The sequence below is a fragment of the Salmo salar genome, chromosome ssa17 (genome assembly GCF_905237065.1).
Source record: "Salmo salar chromosome ssa17, Ssal_v3.1, whole genome shotgun sequence".
Lineage (NCBI taxonomy): Eukaryota > Metazoa > Chordata > Actinopteri > Salmoniformes > Salmonidae > Salmo > Salmo salar.
In genome coordinates, this window is record NC_059458.1 from 51606637 (window position 1) to 51632410 (window position 25774).

Consider the following 25774-nt stretch of genomic DNA (forward strand, 5'->3'; position numbering starts at 1 on the left):
GACAGGAATGAACAAACAGAGTAATCTCAGCAGCTATTTCTGACTACACATAATATCCACACCTGTGCAGGAGGCAGACTGCATAAAAAGTTTCCCTCCCTATCTCAGTGGAATCCCCAGCCCCAGGTCTTCCTCTCCCCGACAGGAGTCCCCCTTATCATCTCAAATGTTCAAACATGACAACATCATGTCAGAATGTCTTTATTATCCAATGTGTGAAGTAAAACATCATTCATGTCATTTTAAAAAGGTTTTAAAAAATGAGTACCGTTTCTTTTTACATAATATACATTTTTCTAAATGGTTAATAAATAACAATACAAATCATTCAAACATGCCACATATCGCCATAACAACAGCCTGGGTGAGTATAGTGAGCATAGAGCCATCAGTCTCAGAGGTCAGTCAGGGGTATAGCAGGATGTGTGTTGCAGTGGGGATTGGGGAAACATCTCCAATTCTAAAAACTGATCATCCAGACACAGTCCCACCTTGATCCTGGTCATAACATTGTATCAGAGGGGAAGTGACCTCACAACTGTGACCCTGATCGCAGCTTTAGAGGGGAAGTGACGTGTCTGTGCTTAGGCCCAGTTGTTCAGGTTCAGGCCCAGTTGTGCAGGCCCAGGCCCCGGGACAGCATGACGGCCTCCAGGTCTCTGTCCTCCTGGCTCTCCTGCAGCCGCTGCTCCTCCAGCAGAGACACCAGAGCATCTCTCTGCTCCACCACCTCCAACATCTCCCCCAGGATTAGCTTCTCCTCAGCCAGCTCTGCTTCACCCTTCAGGTGGTCTGAAAGAGAGGGAGAGAGGGAGTGAGAGAAGGCTGAAAACAGAGAATATATTACGAGCGTTATGGTACTGTATGACGTGTGTTTGCATATGTATGAGTGTACTTACCATCCACGGCCATCCTCTCTCTGAGCTCCTGTTGAAGACGGCTCTGTCTGTCCTCCAACTCCAGTTCCCAAGCACTGAGGGAGAGACAGTTGCCATGGAGACCGCGTCAGTCCACAGGGTCGAGCACAAAGACACTGATGACTCAGATATTTGCATACTGCACCCAGTCATACTACATACTGCCATTTCGTCATCAGTGCTCATATATTTGAGTCCAGTGGTGACATAGGAGGTCAAAGGTCATATAGATACTCACAATATCATGAGTTCTGACTCATAGCGCATCAGACAGTTCTTCTGCTGGACTAGCTTGAACCACTGCTGCATCAGAGCTGGATCATCCTGCCTGCCCATGACTAAAGGAGAGAGAGGAAGTGGGAGGGGTAGGGGGAAGAAGGAGGGGAAGAGGGAGGGAGGGGTAGGGGGAAAGAGGGAGGGGTAGGAGGGATAAGGGAGGGAGGGAGGGGTAGGGGGAAGAGGGATGGGTAGGAGGGAAAAGGGAGGGAGGGATGGGTAGGGGGAAGAGGGATGGGTAGGAGGGAAAAGGGAGGGAGGGATGGGTAGGAGGGAAAAGGGAGGGAGGGAGGGATGGGTAGGAGGGAGAAGGGAGGGAGGGGTGGAGGGAAAAGGGAGGGGTGGGGAAAAGGGAGGGGTGGGGGGGTGGGGAAATCAGTGGAATGTTATCAAATACATCAAACACATGGTTTCCAGGTGTTTGATGCCATTCCAGCCATTATTATGAGCCGTCCTCCCCTCAGCAGATCCACTGGATGGAATACAGCATAGTATGTGAGGTACATACCTCCCAGGTTCAAGTCCAGCTCTTCACTGTCATTCGACTCTCCCCAGTAGTCTAAAATAAGAACATACCAGGCAGTTGACCACATGACCACACGTACACTGATCATATCCTTAGTCAAACTAACTAAGAGTAATATAGGTAAAACAAACCATGATGTCAAATAGGTTTATAAATAGTGTGTGTTTACCTGCTTCCCCTCTCAAGGCCTTCTCCACAGCCACACCCCTCTCCTCCAGCTGCCTCTGCTTCTCCTCCACCTGCTCCAACTGCCTTTGGATCATCTGACAAGGCCCATTTTATACACTCAAGCCCTGTTTATACCTGATTCTAACATGCATTATTTGTCCTGATCTTGTCCACATTCTGATTGGTGTAGAGGTGCTGACTAACGGGGAATAAACTAGAAGCTATAAAAACAAAGAGAGTCGCAGACTCGATGTATAAACTCCCAGTCATTTATTTATTGTTTTTATAGCTTCCAATCAACATCTGTCTTAAAATAAATCAATAAAGAATAGCTGTCAAATCATTTGCATACAGGGAGGGACCAGGAAATCTAGTCAGAATGTGGACACAGTGGACAGATATGAGATATTTTAATACCACGACTAGACATATTTCTGAAAATGTGGGCACAATCAGAATGTGGACAAGATCAGGACAGAAGATGCATGTTAGCGCCATCTATAATATCAATGTGACTTCAAACAAACCATGCACAGTCACACATACAGGAGAAACCTACATCGTACCTGGGCTCTGTGCAGTCTCTTGAGTTGCTCCTGTTTGGCCTGTTTGCGCGCTGCCCTCTGTACTCTGCGTGTTAACCTGGCATCTAGCTGCTCCTCCTCTGGGTCTCTCTCTCTGTGGAACATGGCCTCTGACACATTCAGGCTGGACGGGTCCTTCAGGTCCTTCATGTGCACTAGTACCCCCACCACTTCCGTAGGGCACGATGACTTCCGCTGTGTATCCATATGGGGGGAGCTGTCCAGCTCCCTCTCTTTCCCCACGTTCCTCTGTAGGTTGAAAGAGAGAAAGTCAGCAGGCTACACACAGATACACACACAGCATGCACGCACACACACACACACACACACACACACACACACACACACACACACACACACACACACACACAATTAAGATTCGACCACAGCAGCAAATTCTGAGTATACACACTACTGAGGTTTAGGGACGATAAGGACGCAGCACAGAGCACAGAACAGCTTGATGCAACCAATGGGAATGTTCACACTGCCTTAATGGGAATGTTCACACTGCCTTAATGGGAATGTTCACACTGCCTTAATGGAAATGTTCACACTGCCTTAATGGGAATGTTCACACTGCCTTAATGGGAATGTTCACACTGCCTTAATGGGAATGTTCACACTGCCTTAATGGGAATGTTCACACTGCCTTAATGGGAATGTTCACACTGCCTTAATGGAAATGTTCACACTGCCTTAATGGGAATGTTCACACTGCCTTAATGGGAATGTTCACACTGCCTTAATGGGAATGTTCACACTGCCTTAATGGGAATGTTCACACTGCCTTAATGGGAATGTTCACACTACCTTAATGGGAATGTTCACACTACCTTAATGAGAATGTTCACACTGCCTTAATGGGAATGTTCACACTACCTTAATGCCATACGCCCTCTGAAAGGCCAGGGCATGAGGCACATATGCAGACTTGGAAAGATGAAGACCAAAAAAACAATCAAAATAGGGCACACAATATATGGTATGTCTAGTTCACACAAAACGTACTCTAAATCGGAACTTACAAACTATTTATTACAGCTATAAACGACCCATCTACACAATGGGAGAAGTGTAACCTCTCTCAGTAACTCTGCTGTAACTATCTCTAACTAGACCTGGACACAACAGCCTGCATCGTACTGCCACAAAGTAGTATACCTCTCCTTCCTCATTCTCCTCTTCCTCCTCAATGGTTTCCTTCTGAAGGTCTGACGCTAGGTCAAACAGCTCCAGACGAAGCTGAAAACATTCATCCATTAAAAGATTTACCTGAGCCTCTGAAGACAGGAGATGATATGGTAGACAACAAAGACCAGATATCCCCTAACACATACGACATCAGCCTCCTATAGCGTGAATGAATTTCCTCCAAACAATCACCGTAAAGATTGCTGGCATACACAGAGCTGTAGGTGCTGAACAGAGGTCTGTAGTGACATCGCTGACTCCCACAGTCAGAGCTGTAGTGTAATGTCAGCCTGCTGCTCTAAGATAAGTGGTAGTGTTTGTAGTGACGTTCTTACATTGGCCTTGGAGCATCTCTCCATCACAACAGAGCAGGTGATGTCTGACTCCTCCGGCTCTGACCAGCTCTGGCGCTCCCTGAACTTCACACCTGCACAAACACAGAGGTTCACCTTAGGAATTCACTATACCAGATCACCAGTGTGTGTGTGTGTGTGTGTGTGTGTGTGTGTGTGTGTGTGTGTGTGTGTGTTACCTCTTCTCTCTGCAGAACTTTTCCTCTTGCCCTGCTCTTTGGGGGCTGGGGCTGTTGTCATATTGGGAAGGGAAGTCCTGCCCTTCTTCTTCCTGTCCCTCTTATAGCCAGAGATGACAGCTCTCCACAGGCCCAGGGGTCCACCCTCTCCTATGCCCGCTTCAGACACACTCTGGCTGGGGAGCTGGTTGTCCCTGCGGCACTTACGTGAAGGGAAGAGGGAGCCCCCCTGGAGTTGTGTGAGGAGGAGGGGAGGTAGGCTCTCTGTGAGTCTGCTGGGGTTCAGACCTCCTCTGCTCTTCCCTGGGGTAGGCTCCCTTCCTAGGGTGATTTTCATGTCCTCCCAGCCCACCCCCATGGCTGCTCTCTCCATCTCCCTCCTCCTCTCCATCTCCCTCTTCCTCCCGATTTCTCTCTCGTCTCTGGGCACTGCCTTAAGGGGCTTCAGGGGGGACAAGGGGGGGCTGATGTCCTCTAAGGGGTCTATTACTTCACCCTTACACAGCTGCTCCCCAAGAGACCCTGCCCCTACAGACCCCCCTCCAACAGACCCCCCTGCAGCAGGCCCCCTTCCCCCACCCACGTCCCACGGATTCAGTTTCTTGCCCCTGACCCCCCTGACCCCCCGGCACAATGGCGCCGGCACAACAGCCGGCGCCATGATCGGTGCGGGGGCAAATCGAGGGGCAGGGCGAGGGGCGGGACTTTGCAGTGACTCCGCCTCCACAGCAGGGTGGGGCAGGCTATCCCAGCATGCCCTGTGCTGGGCGGGGGGAGGGATGCAGGGAGGGGTGAGAGGGTCCGAGGTAGAGGTGGTGGAGCTCCCGCCCACACCGATCCCCGAACTACTGCTGGGGTCACGCACCCTCTCCCTCTCCTTACCCCCTCTCTCCCTCTCCTCTCGCTCTTTTCTCTCCTTCCTCTCTTTCTCTTCCCCATCCTCCTCTCCCACTTCCGGACCGGGGGAGCAGCCCGGGGTGGTGGAGGAGTAGGTAAAGACAGAGGAGTCTGGAATTGAGACAGAGGACATTGGTGTGGGTGCATGTGACGTTAAGGGTGTGAATGGTGTTGAGGCAGTGGCTGGAGTGGAGAAGGTGATATTGGGTACACTGGTGGGGCTGTGTGGACCGTGTGTGTCGGGTGTTGTCGAGTCAGGCAGTTGTATGTCAGGCGTGTTTGTGTCAGGTATGAGTGTGTCAGGCGTGAGTGTGTCAGGTATGAGTGTGTCAGGTATGAGTGTGTCAGGCGTGAGTGTGTCTGGAGAGTGTGTGTTTTGAGAGTGTGTGCTCTGCTGCCACTCGTCCAACGAGGCTACCTCCTCAGCGGTGAGGGGGGATGATCCTTCCTCTGAGAGAGAGAGAGAGAGAGAGAGAGAGAGAGAGAGAGAGAGAGAGAGAGAGAGAGAGAGAGAAAGGGAGAGAAAGGGAGGGGGAAAAGAGAGGGATGAGGAGAGAGAGTAAGAGAGTAAGAGAGACGGAAGGGAGAGATAGAGAGTAAGGGAGAGAGAGAGAGAGAGAGGGGAAGTAAAGAGAAAGTCAGAATCTCTACAGAGATTCTAGATAGCAACCTCCTGTGTCTTATAGGAAATGTTGCTTGTGAGCCACAGTTGGCATTGAGCTAGAGTAGGTATTAGGGGTTTTGGCCGTTGTTTGGAAACACTGTAGACTTGATGAGGAAAATGATATTATTAATAAGGTTTGGGCAACCACAGTCACCAAAACCACTGGACAGTGGTGCAAGAATCACTTGTGTCAGTCCATGGGGTGCAATAGGTGAGGAAGTTACTGTCATTTCTGCCTACTAGTGTGTCATTATTCTCAACGACACAATAAAACATGCTAAATGGTTAGTAACAAAACAATTACCATAATAAAAAGGATAAACATGTTTTGTTAGCTTTCTCTCCTGTGGCGGTGCTACCCGTCTCCTCCACCTCTTCTAGAGGGAGGAGCCACAGACCTGAGTGACGTTCCCTCTTCCACGGAGAGCACTCCCCTTCTACCAGCAGGGGGAGACACACCAGATAGAGAGACGGACAGGGAGGGAGGACACACAGACACAGATACCGAGAGAAAGAGGTTTGAGAGACCAGAATAGAGAACAAGAGAGAGGAAAGGAAACTAGTCTAAAAATAAATCTTTCTGACTGACAGCACATAGAGACACACACAGGAAAACAGAGAAAAAGGCACAATTACCATCACTAGATAACTCCTCCTCCTCATCATCATCAACCTCTCCTTCCTCCTCTCCTGTCTCTTCTTCGTCGTCTCCTCTCTCTCCTCGGAGACGTGCGTGTAGTTCCATGGCCTTCCTCCAGGAGTCTCTAGCCAGGTCATTGGTTAGAGCCCGCTGCCTCTCCCCCTCCTCCTCTGTCTCTGATTCCGAACTATGAGGAGAGAGGAAGGCAATTAGTGTGTGTGTGTTCGTGTGTGTGCAAGAGAAAAGGGGGAAGAGGGAAAGAGGCGGAGAGAAAGAGGGAGAGAGACAGAGGGAGAGGCCATGGGAGATAGATGGCAAGAGAGAAGGATAGCGAGAGAGAAAGAGGGGGAGAGAAAGAGAGGGAGATAGATAGCAAGAGAAAGAGGGAGAGAGAGGGAGATAGATAGCGAGAGAGAGAGAAAGAGGGGGAGGGAAAAAGACAGAGGCAGAGGGAGATAGCTAGCGAGAGAGAAAGAGGGGGAGGGAAAGAGAGAGTGAGGGAGATAGCTAGCGAGAGAGAAAGAGGGGGAGGGAAAGAGAGAGTGAGGGAGATTGATAGCGAGAGAGAAAGAGGGGGAGGGAAAGAGAGAGTGAGGGAGATTGATAGCGAGAGAGAAAGAGCGGGAGAGAAAGAGGACACGCTAGATAGAAATAAAGATAAATGTTTGTTTTTGTAATGCTGACCTGGAGCCCTCGTTGCTCTTGTCCAGCAATGGGCTGCGCTTGTGATTGGCCTTCTTCTCCTCTGTCACCAGCAGACTGAGGTTGTAATTGGTCAGCGTCTCCTCTGGCACCTCCTCCGGCTCGTCTGTTAGATGTTCAGTCTCCAGGCTCCCCAGGCTCAATCGGTAGTTCTCCAGCTCTATACGTTCTGGCGTGCCGCGCACGCGCTTAGCCAAGCCACACTCCCTCTCAATCAGAGATGCCACTGAGTGCACACACGCACGCACACATACACACACACACATAGAAGCTTTACCAAGCCGGACCCACTCCCAATCAGAGACGCCACTGAGAAACACACACCAGACACACACACACACACACACACACACACACACACACACACACACACACACACACACACACTTAGCCAAAGTCAATGTCACATTCTTTGGGCACTCAGCACATTCTTTACACACTCAGCGGCGTCACTAAGAAACACATTCTGTGCACAAACACACACACACACACACACACACGTCACAAGCATTACGACTGAAAACACACACATGACACAGATACATGAACCTCTTGGCTTACCTGAGGACCTGCGATCTGCTGTCACCACAGTCACTGAGGAGCGAGGGTTAGTGGACAGAGCAGCTGGGGACTCCTGGAAGGAGGGGTCAAAGAAAAAAAAAAAGAGTATTTTACCAAACATTTTTCCAAGGATCAGTGTATTGATCCACAGAAAACCTCATACATACGTGATGTATTCTCCTCAAAACAATATAATATACAGAGAGAGAGCTCGTCATTAAATGAAACCTTAGTTGCTATGTCTATACAAATATCAGGAGTTAAAACCCCAGGTCAGCCAAGAGCTTCCATTTAGCCAGAGTACGAGGGGAAAGGCAGAAGTCCTTACCAGGAGGGTCCGCTGAGAGGGGGTCCGTTCGTAGGGGGTTGGGGGCTGATCGGAGGTCAGAGGGGCTGCTCTCTTCCTCTGGACCGGCCCAACCAGACGAACCTCATAGTGAGGCTTACAGTAGAACTTCCCTACACACAGAACCAATGTGTTAGAACACTATTCATAGATCCGCCCTACACACAGCAGTTAAAGAACCTCACTACACTAACAATTGCAGATTTAGAACCGCACAACAGAGATCTGCAGCTCCCATGCATCTTACAGAAGAACTTTAAACAAAAACAAAGTGTTATCTAACTACAGTAGAAGTACAGAGAAAACAGTGTTACATATCTTACAAGTCTCATCCTCAGCTAAATCTTATTCACATTTCCACACAAAGAAAACAGTGTCCCTTGACATTGAGGAAAAGCTACATCTCTCAGCCTCCCGGAAAGGAATGGCGAGAATGAAATAGAGTTGTGTCTTACAGTGTGACTCCTCCATAGAAAACAGCGCCGGTCTACACACTGACAGGAAGACACACTCGATCTGGTCCCTACACTGACAGACCACTTCATATATAGTCTACTCTACACTCCTCTCCCGCCTCACACTCAAACGACTATCATGTGACACCTCATCCCTGATTGGTTGAAGGGTTTGAATTAAACTTAGAAATCAGCTCCTGACATGACATCACTGACATCTTTTGTATCTGCCCCCCCCTCCATTTACAAACACACAGGTACAACACACACAGTTACACAAGCAGGCATGCACACACGCGCACACACACACACACCATAGCTTTTTGTGGGCCCTAAGTGAGATTTGGTTGGGGGGCCACCCCCACCTTGTGGGCAAAACATTTTGGTGGCCTTCCTATTCACGGCGGAAATAAACATTTAAGTTTTACATTTAATTTCCTGCAGTCCTACACATTTTGCCATGGGGCCAAAAGAAAATGGTACAATTTTACCACAAATTTCCTGCAATTCTACCCAATTAGGGGCCCCCTAATCTAAAAAAAATGTTAGCTGACATGGCTAATTGAGTGACTGTCAGTGACTTGACATAAGAAGCGAAAACTGCTAATGCACAACCACTTTTTTTTCTTGCACCTTGTGTATTCCACAGTAATCAAAGATAAACAACCACGCAGTCAGTCCAGGGAGCCCCAGGCCCCAACGGTGCAGTAAACAACACACTGAGTTTGTGCTCATCATGTGTTAACGAAGTTGGTCTCTGGTCTGCTGATAACCTGGAAGCCTTACAAAGTGATCACGCGGTGTAACATCAACACAGAGTGCAGATTTGAGAAATCTGTGTAAAATCAGCATGATTGAGTGTCACTAACCCTCATAAACTGCAGGTCAGAGCTGCATTCAAGATAACACAAGTTGTGGTAGAGCATATAAAAAGTTGTAGCAGTGTTTCGGTGCCAAGACAATGCTGGGCTGGTAGTGGTATTTTCAGTGTGTGTGTGTGTGGTAGGGCAGTAATAAGCTGTAATAGATGAATCACCTCACTTCAGAGTTAGCTTACTACCAAAGAGGTTACGGAATTGCGCTGAGATTCAGATTTTTCACTTAAAATATATGCCAAACATTGATTTCAAAGTTGATTTCAAAGTCGATTCAATATCTGATAAATTAAGAATCAACTATGTCTGCAGAAAGAATCAGGTGTCAACTATGACATGACACATTGACTTAGGGAAAAATATATATATATTTTTTGGTTATTGAACAACGGCAACAGAATTGCGGAAACGGAATTTGATTATGGGTCCCTGATCTGTACCACACATAAATGTATAATTACGGATATGAATGTCATTCTCTTCATGGTGATGTTTCCTAAATAGGTACACAAAAGGTATAATAAACATGGTGCGGATTACGGGGAGCCTCAGCTTCACTGAATGAGACATTTGTTTGCCATGCGTCCTTGACCAAAAAAAATACCTATGCCTTTATTCCAATGCATTAGACTTCTCCGTTGATTTATAATTGTTAGATTTCGTCAGTCAGCTGTTTAGAGTGCTCATTGCTTTGTTTTTCAGGTGGGTGCTGGTGTTCTCCGTGCCATCAGTGGCCAGAAGTAGTAGACCATTTATTTAGTTTGATTATTCTCTATCAATAATAATTGTCTTTCCTGGATCAGCGGATGATGGTCGACAATATCACTAGACAACTAGCCTACAGCTGGACCCCAATGCGCATCCAATCCATCCAACAAGTTGGCCTACAAATCACTGACAGTAGGCCTATAGTTGACTATTTCTGTTAGAAGCATTCGATTTTGCAATGGTATAGGACTACATTATTTTGGATTTGTGTGCCCATGAAAACTGTTTCACGGCGAAACATAATGAAACGTTACGTAGCCAAAGTTACACATACAGTGCATTTTCCCGATATGTCCAAGATCCATGGTTTGTACAGGGTTGAAGATCACTGTTCTAATTCAAATGTTAAATGCTTAATAATGACAAATAACACTGTCATTAATCTAAGGAAAGGAAGGTCGTGTTTTATGTCACACGATCTGTGAAGACTCAAAGCATTAACTCATGAATTATGGACACCTCAAAACCTATTTTGATTCAACTCATGTATTATATTGAATCTAGGCTACCTATTCTGAGTGTGTTCATGTGTTTAAAATTGCCATGGCTGAGAGGGTAGGATACTGGCAGTAGTGTAGGCCTAGTGGAGGGTAAACGTTGTCAACACACTTTAAAATAAAAATGCATTGAAAGTATAGGTAGCGTTTCTTTTTTCCACCGCGACAGGTGTTGAGATTTCTGCTCTTCACTCCGTTGTCAGTTTAGCCTACATTTCACTGATCTTAGTAGCAGAATTTAGACTGCGTTTCTTTAGATTGTTTAATGGTTGTTTTATCGCAGGGGAGGAAGTAGTAATGTCTGCAGTTTTCGGTTTGGCTAGTTGTTTCAAATGTATTAGTCTATAAATAAATATATTTTGCAAAATATCGTCATCTCTCCCATGTGTTATTATTACAATCCTCCCCTCCCTTCTAATTTCCTTCATTTTGTTGCTGGAGTCAAATACTTTCTATAGAACAAACCTCACGTCAGGATAGGCAACCGACATTAATAATGAATGTATGTGTGTTATATTAAACATAGAGGAGGGAGTAAAATGTAGGCAAGCAATAAACATTTCAGAACAACTACTAGTTGAATAAGACATGAGAGAGATGACGAATTTTGCCAAAGATATTTATTTATAGACTAATACATTTGAAACAACTAGCCAACCTGAAAACTGCAGACATTAGTGCCTCCCGTGCGATAAAACTGCCATTAAAAAAACAATGAAACGTAGCTTAACGTGATCATTGACAGCTGCCCTGAAGGACACAAATAAAAAATGCTTTCTGCTACTAAAATCAGTGAAATGTAGGCTAAACTGACAACAGAGTGAAGAGCAGAAATCTCAACTAGCAAGCAAGTCACAGCATTAAAGAATGGAGTGTGTGCGCGTTCACGCGAAGGGTGGGGGAATTTTCAGCACAACACCTGCAATCAGTATTTACTCACCTTTTTTATTTACCACTACAGACTGGCTACGGGTCAACCTATTTGATGTTTATGATAATACACCTTCCCGTTTTCGGCTGTTCTTATGCACGACGCAACACTGGAGGACACAGCCCTTAGCCGTGGTATATTGGCCATATATCGCAAACCCTTGAGGTGCCTTATTGCTATTATAAACTGGTTACCAACACAATTAGAGCAGTCAAAATAAATATTTTGTCAAAGCAATGGTATACTGTCTGATATACCACGGCTTTCAGCCAATTAGCATTCAGGGCTCGAACCACCCAGTTTATGATCCACAAATTACCACCGGCTAAATCTATGAAATTAAAATGACTATGTACTCTGTTACATCTGATTACCAGTTCACTGCCTCATCAGCCCAGGCAGGGAAGTTCAAAACTTGATCCCCACTATAAAAAGCATCTAGACATTATCTCACATTTCTTTTAGATTAAATTTCGTTTTTAACAGAGAAGATTTGTATAAACCTTGCTGTCTGTCTCTCAGACATTTGCGATATTGTTTCAATATTCAAATTAGATCTCCAGCTGTCCCATCGTAATGAACGTGTAGGGGTCTGGAGTCGGGACGAGACAGAGAGGCAGGCAGCGTTTCTCAGCCAGGCGAAATCATGAATCAGATGGCATCATTTTTATGGATATATACAAAGAAATGTCAATTGAAAAAAGTAAAACGAAATTAAGTGCAGCTAGTTTGCAGTCTTTCCAGCGTCAGTTGGAAGTTGTTGTGTTAGCTGTGTTGTTGGCTAGCTCCTCTGAACAGCAGTGTCCTGATGAGAGAACACATTTTCTATGCCAGGCCAAATCGTGCCTCATTAGGACATTTTTATGGATGTATCCAAATAAATGTCACTAGAAAACAGCTTAAACAAATGCAGCTACTGTTATTCTGTCTGGCTGCACTGTTTGACGTGACTGTAAGTTAGCCGTAGTTGGCTAGCAAGCAAGGGATAAGAACGTTTAGAACGAACGACTGGGTCGCGTCCGTAGATACAGAACAAAAAGACTGGCAACCGAACCAATAGAACGAACGACCAGCCGGCTTGGGTAGCATCCTTAGATTTGTTTCGGGACTATATCTTGTGGAATGATTACATAGTATGAATAAATTCATCAAAATAACGTTTTTTTAATTAAAATATGTCAATCATTATATGAATATGTACGTAACCCGTTGTATAAAAGTGATAATGCCCTCGAAGCCGGTGTTTGGAGGATATATTGGCACGGTTTGCCGTAACAACACCCGTGCCAATATATCCTCCAAACACTGGTTTCTCGGGCATTATCATTTAATCATCAAATGGCGCGAGTAGGCCTATACGTGCAGTTTGGATGCTGGAATTATTTTGGACTGGAGGAACATGCACAGGTAGACACTAGCGGTACTGGGGGAGCAGTGCCCCTGTGACAACAATTTTGGACCCCCATGTGGCCCCCCTAAATGTAGAGTATGAAATAATGTTTACATAGCAAAAATTAGTTATCGTTCTTTTTTTACATCCAGTGGCAACGATGTTGATTATGAACATGGTCTTTTGCCTGCTAATGCCTGCAATGCAGTGAAGAAAACGATATGACAACAATAACGTCTAATGTAACTGGCCCCTCTAACAGTACAACTGGCCCCAGCTTGGCCCCCCCAGTTGAAATGGTCTAGAACCGCCACTGCAGGTAGACTACTTTTTGAAGTGATTTGTTTGACAATCAGATGAAAATACCATAACTGTTTGTGTTCATGCCACATTAAAAGGTAATACATTTTTACTGTTTAAATTGGCTTTATTATTAGGCCCATAAAAAACGCTCAAGCTTGTGCACTCAATACAGAATGTCATGGTATAATAAATATGCAATATCCTCCTTTAGATATTTGGTTATTATTATATTATTTTAATGAGCGCTGCCCCCAAACAAGACCAAATTTGGTGGATTCGGACCCGACCAAATCTGAACCAATCATCGATGTCTGTTTCACAAGTTTGGATATCAAAGCACAGCCCCGTAGAGCACAGTGGAGTACAGCACAGTAGAGTTCAGTACAGCACAATAGAGTACATTATAGTACAGTACAATACAGTACATTATAGTGTACTCAACTCTAGTGTGCTCTTCGAGATGGGGAAAGGTCTGTCCATAATAAAGATATGCTCTGCTTTTTTGACACCACACTCCACCAAGCAAGTCCTGCCAGCTCTAGTTTAGTCTTATCTTGATTATTGTACAGGAAAGACATAGTTAAGCTGCAGCTGGCCCAGAACAGAGAGGCAAGTCTTGCTCTTCATTGTAATCAGAGGGCTAATATAAATACTATGCATATCCAGTCTCTCTTAGCTAAAAGTTGAGGAGAGACTGACTGCATCACTTCTTATTTTTATAAGAAACATTCATGTGTTGAAAATTCCAAATTGTTTGCATAGTCAACTTACACACAGCTCTGACAGACACACTTACCCCAACAGACATGCCACCAGGGGTCTTTTCACAGTCCCCAAATCCAGAACAAATTCAATAAAGCGTACAGTATTATATAGAGGCATTATTGCATGGAACTCCCTTCCATCTTATATTGCTCAAATGAACAGCAAACCTGGTTTTAAAAAAACAGATAAAGCAACACCTCAAAACGCCTCTCCCCTATTTGACCTAGATAGTTTGTGTGTATGTATTGATATGTAGGCTACGTGTGCCATTTTTAAATTGATGTAGTTCTGTCCTTGAGCTGTTCTTGTCTATTAATGTTCTCTATTATGTAATGTGTCATGTTTTGTGTGGACCCCAGGAAGAGTAACTGCTTCTTTCGCAAAAGCTAATGGGGATCCTAATAAAATACCAAATACATACTGTGTACTGTACTGAACTCTAACGAAGCATTTGTGTTTAGCCCACCAGATTAGAGGGCGTAGGGATGACAAGAGATGTTCTTTTGATAAGTGTGTGAATTGGACTATTGTACTGTCCTGCTAAGCATTCAAAATGTAACAAGTACTTTTGGGTGTCAGGGAAAATGTATGAAGTAAAAGTACATAATTTTCTTTAGGAATGTAGTGAAGTAAAAGTTTTCAAAAATATAAATAGTAAAGTAATGTACAGATACCCCCCAAAATGACTTAAGTAGTACTTTAAAGTATTTCTACTTAAATATTTTACACCACTGGTAAAAACACTATAACTAATTGATAGGTATACCTTTACTTGTTACTTCTGTGAACTTTCGTTATCCTCCCTCCTCATGAGGGAGAGAAATTAGAAAATATCTTCAAGATATGTGGGTTTTTGGTACAGAATTTCACAGCACAAGGCAATGTTAAACTTACAGACATTTCTCCAAAACTAAATATAAGTGTTGATATTAGTTGGCAGCGGTCTTTACTTCAACATTATTGTGTTTTGATACATTTATAATACCTTTAAGACTTTTTCTGGGAGATGTTTTCTAAAGACCCCTTTTCCATCTGTTTGTCCAGAAATCAAAGCCTTTGTTTATTCCAATTTTTTGGAATGGAAAATGTTTGAAAAATGTATATATGCCTTAATAAAAAAATTAAAATGGACTCCTAGCTTTCATTTGACATGCTCCTATGAACTTCACATGTTGGTGCTCATGGGTACTTTTACATGGAAACGACCTACCTCAGAACAAGCCTAGATAAGGTATAATCCAATGCCGGATGAGTTTCGGCCTATCGACAGTATTAGTATGGGTGAGTCGACTCATTCAAATCAATTCTTACCGTTTCCTTCCTATCAGGAGTGTGCTGGGGTGAAGGTGACTCCTGACTTTGAAGCTGATTGGATATCTGTTCAGCCAATGAGCTCACTCCCCCTGTGTACATCTGAACATATTTCTAAAAAACAACAGGAGAAAAGACAGACGGGATGAGGACGAAGGACAGAACAAACAGTAAACACACACAGACACACTCACTAGGGATGACACAATCGGAGCCATAAACAGAGAGTTTTGATGTGGTGTTATGGATGGGGAAATGGACCACAAAGCTAGAAGCATCAAACCCCTATTGGATTCTATAATTATACTCATTTAACCCTCTTTCTGTTGCAGTGTAATCATTGTCCAAAATAATAAATATAAATGTTATCACTAGGCCCTTATCTCACACCAATCAAACTGAATTTGTAGGCAAATAAGAGAGGAGTCAGAGGAAAGAAGGCTGTGCAAACATTAACAAAAACCATTCGCAGGCCTCTGATTTTTTTTATCTTAAAAAGGAACATTTCAGTTGCAGTGTTGTCACATGCCACATGCCCTGCGGTAAATGATACAAATATACTTTCTTAAAGACCAAACAAGATGTACTCCAGTTCAGTCCAGATGAATCCTCTTTCTCTGAAACAACAGTTGTTAATATGATTTACAGTATCATTTAGCCCTCTGACACTGCCCTGAGGCCCATAGATTGAACTCAATGACTATAGGTCAAGTTGTAGCCCACTTATGGTCCACACTAGCCCAATAATGGCCTAATGGAGCCCAACGTTACTCCTTATAGTCCAATGATCGTACATGTTCTGTTTAAAGGTTGAATTGGTTCTGGAAGCCAAAACAGCCAAATAATCCATCTAAATGTGAATCAATTCTCAATTTTGATATGGTTCCAGAAAAACAAATCCCTTTCATATCACATCAAAAATAATTTCAAAAATACATATTCCAGTTGCAGCCGACTGCCTTTTTCAGTGACAACACATTTGTGGCGTCTGTCTTCAGTTTACCCAGAGGTGTACGGAGACACAGATAGTTAATTAGCACAGGTACTCCACTCTGTTTTCCACAAACAAACACTGCAACATGGATATGGCTGTGTGAGAACACTGACCCTAAAAGGTGTGTAAGTCATTTAACATGGTAATTTTTGAAAATGATTTATTGCTTATATGAAAGACGGGTTCCATATGTTTCCAAAACCGTACCGCAAGCGATGCGTGTTAATGTTTAGCGCAAGCCTTGGGGCTATGCTATCGTCAATTGGCGCTAAAGGTAGTTAGTGTCTATGAATGGGGTAAGTCCACACTAGGGGTATGGTTAAAGCTTTGACCGTGGGCAACGCTTACTGCCAACGTTCACCATGTATCTGTCAAGATCTAAACGTGGATTTGATATGTTCTCTAGAACAATTCATTGTCTTACGCCAGACAGCGCAACATTCGTCTGTTGGTTGACGGACTGCGAGTCGCGTAGGATTGACGCCACCTGTCGAAAGACAATTCTGACAGTTGGTCTCTTCTGTCCTGAAGATATATCAGGGAACCACTGATGTAGCCGAGAAGAGACCTCAAAAGTCCTCACACCAATGACACACATTAGTCTACAGATGGCTACTGGGAACTTGGGGAGTCTATGAACATTTATGGGTGGCATGGGACATCATTACTTGTCTACATGCCATCTGGTCTACACACAACTACGTTACCCAGAATCCTCTGGGGGGGGGGGTGGCCTACCTGCTCCCCCCTGCTGGGCAGAGTGTGACATTTGACCTTTTCCTTGTACTTGAAACTCATCTGCTCCTGCTGCTGCGTGCGCTTCTTCTGGGGTTAGAGGGGTTTAGATGGCATCGTGAGTGGGTGGTTGACGTAGCGAAATAGTGAAATACTGTAATATCTAGGGAACTCGAAGGCTAAGAAAGGGCTATGACAAAATGCCACGCGACTGAACTACACCGCACACATCATGCACCCCCATGTGGTGACACAGAGAGATTCAGCTATATAACTACAGTCCTCTAAGAACCACAAGTGAAGCAGGTGGGGGACTTACTATTTTTACCTGTTTCCAGGTGGCAGCGGAGGCCACAAGGGCTGGCTGGGCCTGGGGGTCAGGGGATGCTGGAGGAGGTGGAAGCGTGGGCATGGAGTCCCCCTGGTGGTCAGTTAGTAGAGGGATTGAGGGCTGTGGAGCCGGGACGGCCACGGCTACCTTTACACCATACTACAACCACAGCCTTAAGAGTCTAGGGCCTAGGCCAAGAGCTACCACTGTTAACCCTGACTACCGGTTGATCTTAACCCATATTGCTGCAACCACAGCTGCTCCCTTCAACCAAATTAACCCTTACTTACTGCTCCATGGCTCAGTGAGTCCCATTGGCCCTGACCCAAAATGCCCATCCCAGTGCAGCTAATCTGTCTTATCCTCTGAAACCTCAAGAGGAAGTCAGTCAGTCGGCTCACACCTGGAGGATCTAAACTACCAACAGCTATTGATGACAGACCGTGCTGTAGAAGTCGTGCTGCAGAAGTTCCTTTATTCAGATTAAAAGCACTTATTTTCAATAAGAGTATTTTTTTAAACTTTGAGCGAGGGAAACCACTCTTAGAAACACCTGAAAACTCTTAGCAGCTAGGAGTTCTGAATTCACCCCCTCTCACCTGTCTGCGTAGAGCTGCAGCTGGCGTGGAGGAGGGGCAAGTGGCATTCTCCTCAAACTTGGCCAGCAGCTGATTGGCCATCGAGCGCACTCTGCTCTGGCTTGCTCCACCCACAGAGCACAGGGCAGCCTCTTCCTGTGGAAGGCAGAATGGTGGAGAGTTTGACCAGTGTCACTTTAAGGCCAAAGGTGTTGCATTGCTGTTCTAACTTCTAAAATACTTCACATTATTGCATGTCATCTCATTCATTTAGTCACAGAACTACCGGCAGTTACAATTTCTGTTACCTAACCCAGGGCTACAGGTTACACCTCTCACCTCATAACTGTCCTGAGATCTTAATCTGAGATCTTGTTTCACGTCCTCCAGACATGGCCGACCGGTCTTCCTCCTCTTCCCCACCGCATCCTTTTCCTTCTGCTCCTGATGGGAGGGACACAGACAAATACATGTAAAACACACATGCACCTATACACCTACACAAAGACAAACAGAGTCCCTGCGTAAACAAATAGGGGTGTGTACTTTGGGGTTGCGCTTGCGGGATGGGCTGTGGCCCAGGCGGCTGAGGAGAGAGGCAGGACCGATCACAGCAGCCCTCCCATCTGGGCTCTCAGTCTGGGATTCTACAGAAAAGAAAAGAGGAGAAGAACAGTCATGCGCGGCCATTCCTCATCTCCTTTCCTTCACAACCACTGACAGGTGATAGGAATAGAAAAAGTTTCACCAGTTTGCTTTTGCTTAGTAAGGCATTGTAGATAAGTGGTTTTGAAGGAGAGGGCTGGAGATGAAGGAGAGTATTGAACATTCTGTAAAGACAGGGTAGGATAAGAATAGAGGGTGATGAGGAGAACTGAGCATGAACAGCTCTTAAGCTGACTACTGTGGTTGAGAAACTCACCACTTGGGGGCAGTGCCCCCTTGAAGAGCTGGTGAAACTGGCTGAGGTACATGACCATGCAGAGAGTGTCCGTTTCGCTGACAGACGACATCTCCTCTACAGTCATCACAGGAGAGATGCCAAACTCCTTCTCTGCCACCTCCAACCCCAACCTCATATTCACCTCCCCCTCGTCCTCCTCCAGAGAGTCAAAGTCACTGCAGAGAGATGGGACGAAAGAGTCAAAGTAAGAGAGTCACACACACACACGCGCGTGCAAATAGACACACTTTACAAACGCACACACCAGAGAAAGTGGACAAAGAGAGGCACTGATCCAATCAGGTAATTAAAAGGGCACTAATCAGGACCATGGTCTTCTGACTCATCAGCCTCACCTCTCTCACACACAAACACACACACATGCACCTGAGCTTGCGTGAAAAGGAAGTGAGACTAAGGTTTGAAAGGTGAGAGGTGGGCTGAGAAGTGAGGCATTGGTAACGTTCCAGTCCAACTACATTGCGCCTGAATGCTATCTTTGGGATGAGGTGAGAGGCGAGGTGATTTGTGAGGAGCAGGAGGCTAGAGGTCAGAGGTGACTCACATGAGGTCAGGTCGGTAGTGGTGGATGAGGGCACACAAAGCTAGGCCACTCTTCCAGGAAGTAGTGAGGTCGCTAACAGCAACGCCACGGCAACCTTGCGTCTGCTGCTGGCACCACGACAAAAGCTTACTGGAGCGAGAGAAGGACTCTGGGGAACCATATAGGAAGAAAACAAATATGATTGAAGATGCTGATCAAGCCAATGGTTAGAGTTATGTTAGTGTACCGTTCATTACTCAGAGGGTCAGACTCACCCTGTCGTAGTAGCTTCGGCAAGGGGGATCGGGGTTGCGGTTCCTGGACCACACCTGAACCTCCATTCTCTCCTGTGTATATTAGATGGCCCACCTACAGAGATTGTCATCATCAACATCATCATCAGACCTGTGTGTGTGTGTATGCCTGTGTATACCTGTGCGGGGGTGATGAGTTGAGGGTTGATGTTAGGGTAGCGGGTAGCTGGGTCTACAGTGTATTGACCAAAGTTCTTGTTGACATTTTCTGGAGTGGTCTGAGGAAGGAGACGATACAGACTCTCTCTGAAGAAAAGAAAGAGAGTAGAGAGAGAATGAGAGGAGAGAGAGAGAGAGAGAGGATTATTTAGTTATGGAATCAGGTGAATGATCATTTGGTTTCCTAGCCGAGGTGCCTGTGTGTGTTTATCAATGATTTTGGCATGTCATTTATGTTTGTGTGGGTTTGGCAGTGTGTGTTTGTCTATAGGTTTTACAATGTGTAATTTGACAGTGTGCCCATTCCCTGATTGCTGGTGTGCGTGCTCTCCTAACTGCAGACCTGCCATCTCACCTTTCAGCAAGTAAGTCCAGGGGGGCGAGGCCTTGAGCCCAGCTCCGTACCATCCAGGCAGAATCCAGTGCTGCCAGGAACCCCCGTGCTATACCTGTCCCCATGGGCCAGAATGGCTAACACACACACACGCAAGCAGACACATACACACCCACATTACAACCATATGCTACTTACAACAGAATTACTTTCAGAGTACATCAGGATTGCTGACGTTAATGTTCTTCTACTCTCCCTCAACTCTGCTCCTCTCTTCCTCTCCCTCGCTCCTCACCTCCAGAAGGCTGTCTCCCACCAGCGTGACCAGTAGATGGTGTCCATGTCTCTGTCTGACCAGTGCAGCATTCTCTGAGGCGTACATACAGGTGAAGTCAAACAACGCAACATCAGGCTGCCCGTAGTGGTTCATGGCAAAGTCCAGGGACGGCAGCTGGTGATTGGTGGAGAAGTCCGCCGCCTCGCGGGCATAGGCCAGCAGTGCATTCTGGTCCACGTTTCCCCGTGAGAGAAGTGTTTCTGTGTCTGCATAGTCCTGATAGGTATGACAGAGTAAACATCAGTACAATAGAATGCAATCAATGTTTGAACAATTACAGTTATACAGTCAAAATCAGGGCAGAAACACAGCAGTGAGACCAACATGAGCAAAATAATGATACAGTCAATGCAGTTGTATCAGTGTGTCATACAGTATGTGTGTGTGTAAGTGTCTGTGTGCGTTGTTTTATATATATTTTACTCCCCAATTTTGTGATATCCAATTGGTAGTTACAGTCTTGTCCCATCGCTGCAACTCCCGTATGGACTCGGGAGAGGCGAAGGTCGAGAGCCGCGCGTCCTCCGAAACACGACCCTGCCAAGCCGCACTGCTTCTTGACACACTGCTCGCTTAACCCGGAAGCCAGCCCCACCAATGTGTCGGAGGAAACACCGTACAACTGGGGACTGAAGTCAGCGTGCATTCGCCTGGGCCCGCCACAAGGACTTGCTAGAGCGCGATGGGACAAGGACATCCCGGTCGGCCAAACCCTCCCCTAACCCGGACGACGCTGGGCCAATTGTGCGCCACCTCATGGGTCTCCCGATGCAGTGCCTTAGACCGCTGCGCCACTCGGGAGGCCCGTCTGTGTGCGTTGTTACCTGCAGAATGACTCCTTTCTCCAGCAGACTCTGCTTCTTAGCCGTCATCACAAAGTAGTGCGTGTCGTCCTTGTAGTACACTATATTCTCCAGGTCCACTCCCGTGGCGTCCCGTAGCTCCTGAAAGAACCTCTGGTTGAAGATGAAGGCCACTCCGCTGATCTCCTCCACCTTGGCCTCAGCCGAGGTGTTACGGTTCATGAAGTTAGCTGTGATGGCAATGGCCAGCTTGCCCTGGAACTCCTTACGCCTGAACCCTGATTGGACACATGGGAGACAGGATGTGATGGCAAACAGGAAGTCTGGGATCAGAGGGCTAGAAAAATTCCCTTCCTATAAAGGCATTTACTAAGAAGTCTGCTCTTTCAGTGATGGGAGGTCTGACTGATGCTGCATGAGATCTGTTGCTGTTTCAGTTCAGTGGTTCAGTAGGTGCTACTAGATGATTTACCTGGTAGTGTGTTCCGTCGTCCATCAGCTCCGATCACCACGTCACACTGCAGTGTGTTAATAGGGTGAGACTTGGGTTTCACCTCCACCCTCCAGCCTACCTCTGATGCACACACACACAAAGGCATTAAGCACACACACACACACACACACACACACACACACACACACACACACACACACACACACGGCAGGTCTTACTCTGTTGCTCCTGGTCCGCAGGTGGCTCCACCAGTCCCTTGAACTCTACGTTGACATGGACTTCCACCCCCAACAACAGAGCTACCTTTAATAACACCAACTGTAGCTGCCGTATACCTACAGAGAGAAGGAGGGAGATCGAGAGAGAGAGAGAGAGAGAGAGAGAGAGAGAGAGAGAGAGAGAGAGAGAGAGAGAGAGAGAGAGAGAGAGAGAGAGAGAGAGAGAGAGAGAGAGAGAGAGAGAGAGAGAGAGAGAGAGAGGGAGGGAGGGAGGGAGGGAGGGAGGGAGGGAGGGCGAGAGAAATAGGGTATGAGAGAGAGGATTCTCTAATGAACATTGAAGCCCCATTGCTGTAACCATGGAGACTCAGGGGTCAAGGATCATTCTATACTCACTGATGTGGTCAATGGCTCCAGCACAGAACTTTCCGTAGAACTTCTTGGCCCCGAGGCCCCTGAGGTCATGGATGGTGAAAGGCCAGAGGTGGAGGACGTTGTTCCTGGAGAAGGCATCTCTCTTCTCCAGCAGCACCACTCTGGCCCCCAGGAACCCCAGCTCTACTGCTGTACGCAGACCACACGGCCCCGCCCCAATGATCACACACTGGGAGAGAGGATAGCTGGGATGAGAAGCTAGAAACGTACACACTTAAAACATACACACGCTGTGCAGCCACACACGCTTGATATCCATATACTATACATATCAGACCTGGGTTCAAATACTATTTCTGATATCTCAATTACTTTCACGTACTTTGAATGTAAGTATTCAGATATCTTTTAATCGAAAAGACACGCAGTTGAATATTTTAATGTATTTGGAAATACACTTGGAAAGTATTTGAAAATACTGACTCAATATTACAAAATAATATTTGAAAATGTTATGTGGTAGACTATTTCGTTTGGACAAAAAACCATTCAAATACTCAAATAAATGTACTTGTTTTGTGCTATGTATTTGAACATTTTAAATCCCAGATATTAAATTACTAATAAGTACCGTTGTGTTGGCACAGACACGGCCTTTCCCATACTCGTGGTGGGCCGCCCGTTTGTCCAGTTTGGCCCACAGTGCGTTGGCCTTCCAGTAGCCGAGCCGTTCTTTGAGGGTGTGGTAGAAAGGCCGCTGCGGCTGCGTCGGGGAGTATGTCTTTGGCTCTGTGTGTGTGTGTGTGAGCTGAAGGTGCTCACACAGCAGGTTGAAGGCATGGAGTGTCGTTCTGCAGGTGGACGCCTGGACAAACTCATCAAATAGAACCTGGGCGTGGCCCTCCTTCTCCGCCTGCTCCGCCTCCTGGGCCTCGTCGGCAACACCGGCAGCAGCAGGGCACCCTGAGAACTCCATCTCAGCTTCCTGTTCCGGGCTCTTTCATTGGCTGCCTGGAGAGAGAGAAAAGACAGAGACAACGTTCCAGTTTTCCACACTGACTTCCCACGTAGAATCCATGCCTAATAGCCAGTCTGTTTGTGTTATCGTTCCAACTCCTTGTCACGCCAATGACAGCAATGAAGTTGGCATTTGCAAAAGCACAAACAGATATGTGACCAGGCTGCATGCGTAATAAATTGCTTATAAAACATCTAAGTACATTTCTAAGTTTGCAAGTAGCCATGTGTGTGTGTGTGTGTGGATTAAGGTGTTCTCGGTCTGAGCTGGGTGCATATCAGATGTTAGGCCCCCTGCTAGGAGGTAGGGCCAGAGATGTTCTTATACCGTTAGATCCCAGATAAACCAGCTCTCCATGCTGTGCACTGGGCTTATGGGTAATGAAGTATATCTGCTGCTGAGACTCTGGTTGTCACACAATCAAAGCCCTCAGAAAAGTGTACTATATCCTGCACACACGTAGGTGTGTGAACATAAACCACATTATACAGTATATTCTTTATGGTATAATCAGCCAACATTATCTCATATCATTTGAATACATTATCAACATATTCCCTTTTTACACAATAAAAATATAGAAATATAAGGACTTGGGGGGGAGGAGATGGGATGTGGGCACATATTCTAAGACTGGGACAATAACCAAAGCAGTCACCTGACAATACAAAGGGAAAGAGGGAGGGAATGTGTGTGGTGGGGGGGTGGGGTGAGGGCTGGGGACACAATGCACCTCATACATAGTGGATCCATCCGTACCATGCACCAAGAGAAACCCACTCACACACTCCAGCACCCACACACACTGCAATGTCAGCATAGCAGGGGGAGATGTACAGTATAGTAGTTTATTAGATTGAATTAGAACATTTGATAGATACTCTATTAATCCCCCAAAGGGAAATAAACAGCAGCAAATGCCCACACAAGACTAACAACCTTACATAAGTAATAGACTCATCTAAAATGGATAGCGTAAGTGTCTAAGACATGCCACGTAATTACCTTGGACATCAACAAGCTTTCATTCTTTCAGTATTGTCCGTCCATTATGTCCACACAATACGTTCTAGATAACACATTCAAGTACACACACAAACACACATTGACAGAAGAACACACACAAACTGCTGTGTAGGACTTACTGTATGCTGTGTTGTCGTCTGGCCTGTACAGACATCGTCACTCCTCAGCTCATCCACGGGTTGCCAGGTGTCCCTCAGAATCCTAATGCAAATCTCTCTTCAGCCACAGAAACAACACCCCACAAACCTGCACTGCAGTAGCCTATACCGCAGCCCCCATTGTCTCTGTCTGTCCCCTCCCCTTCCTTATAGTTTGATGTGCATTATGTTGATGCCAAACTCTCCAAGTCTGTCTTTCTCGCTCTCTCACACCCAGACACTTTTCTCATCCAAGGTCAGGGAACAGCCAAGTACAGACTCCTCCCCACACAGCATGTTCACATAGGCTACACACTCAAACGGGCACGCCCGCACACACACACAGGCACACACACACCTAATCTCATGGTGTCCCTGGGAAACAGATTGGGATCTAACAAGCTTAAAGAGGAGAGGGATCAGAAGAGAGAGATCATTCTGTAAGAACGTGGCGCGGAGGGAGAGAGATCCCGCTCATAGCCACACAAAAACAGAGTGGGTATGTGGGAACAGAACACACAGACAGAGGCCTATTTGTGCATATGGACAAAACCCAAACCCTACAGTGCTGTCAGAGAAAGGGTTGGGTTATACATTCTGTCTGAGGTACCTACACATGACAGAGCAAATACACGTTTATAGGCCTACCCACAATTTTCAACTTAGGGTCATATGAATCTTTGCTAACCCAAAATGATCAATGTTTTCCATAGCTGAAGACCCAAGCCTAATGAGAGGGTGGACGAAAAAGTCACACAGGGCTGAATCTATGGCTGAACACTGTGGCTAACCTCTGACCCCATGGCTTACGCTGCAGCTAATACCTGATCACCTTCACTGATCCATACTATATTCCCAGTAACTCCTTCAGTATAATGCCCACTCCCCACCACACACACACATGCACACACACCCCACTAAGCTGCAGGCGGTGTTAAAGTCTAATTTTAACATTAACCTCTCCATGACTGGGCTTCTCAACCTTTCCAATGAAACCCAACCAAGTCACTGTCTGCTTACGATTTCACATAATAATTTATATAGATGACAGTGACATCTCCCTACAGGGTAATGTCACCATCTAGTGATGGGAAGTGAGACGGAATTCCCCTGCCTGACTAGTTATTTTCACTCAAGTGTACATATACACTTTCTGAAATATCAATATCTAG

At 46.0% G+C, this 25774-nt stretch overlaps 1 protein-coding gene across 1 annotated transcript; it reads right to left on the bottom strand.

The window, feature by feature from the left end:
• Positions 1-185: 185 nt before the first annotated feature.
• Positions 186-25689, bottom strand: LOC106576093 (protein-methionine sulfoxide oxidase mical3a). Its single transcript, XM_045698641.1, has 29 exons — positions 24585-25689; positions 23053-23432; positions 22443-22650; positions 22047-22163; positions 21847-21948; positions 21396-21652; positions 20530-20787; positions 20256-20371; positions 19861-19987; positions 19703-19796; positions 19449-19596; positions 18863-19059; positions 18487-18587; positions 18280-18384; positions 17962-18096; positions 17351-17452; positions 15303-15416; positions 8092-8120; positions 7083-7409; positions 6395-6585; positions 4198-5544; positions 4001-4092; positions 3636-3716; positions 2454-2720; positions 1889-1982; positions 1702-1752; positions 1156-1255; positions 900-973; positions 186-792 (listed from the first exon to the last, which is right to left on the bottom strand). Exons 2-29 carry the CDS (start codon positions 23395-23397, stop codon positions 605-607), a joined length of 5367 nt encoding a protein of 1788 aa, XP_045554597.1. The 5' UTR covers positions 23398-23432; positions 24585-25689; the 3' UTR covers positions 186-604.
• Between the last annotated feature and the right edge of the window lie 85 nt (positions 25690-25774).

Bases quoted from the DNA above. Each gene is read 5' to 3' on its own strand.
- LOC106576093 (XM_045698641.1), bottom strand. From the start codon at position 23,397: ATGGAGTTCTCAGGGTGCCCTGCTGCTGCCGGTGTTGCCGACGAGGCC. The intron at 19,988-20,255 runs GTGAGATGGCAG...TCTTTTCTTCAG, and splicing joins CTGGACTTACTTGCTGAAAG to AGAGAGTCTGTATCGTCTCC. The intron at 5,545-6,394 runs GTAATTGTGCCT...TCTCTCTCTCAG, and splicing joins GGAGGAGTTATCTAGTGATG to AGGAAGGATCATCCCCCCTC.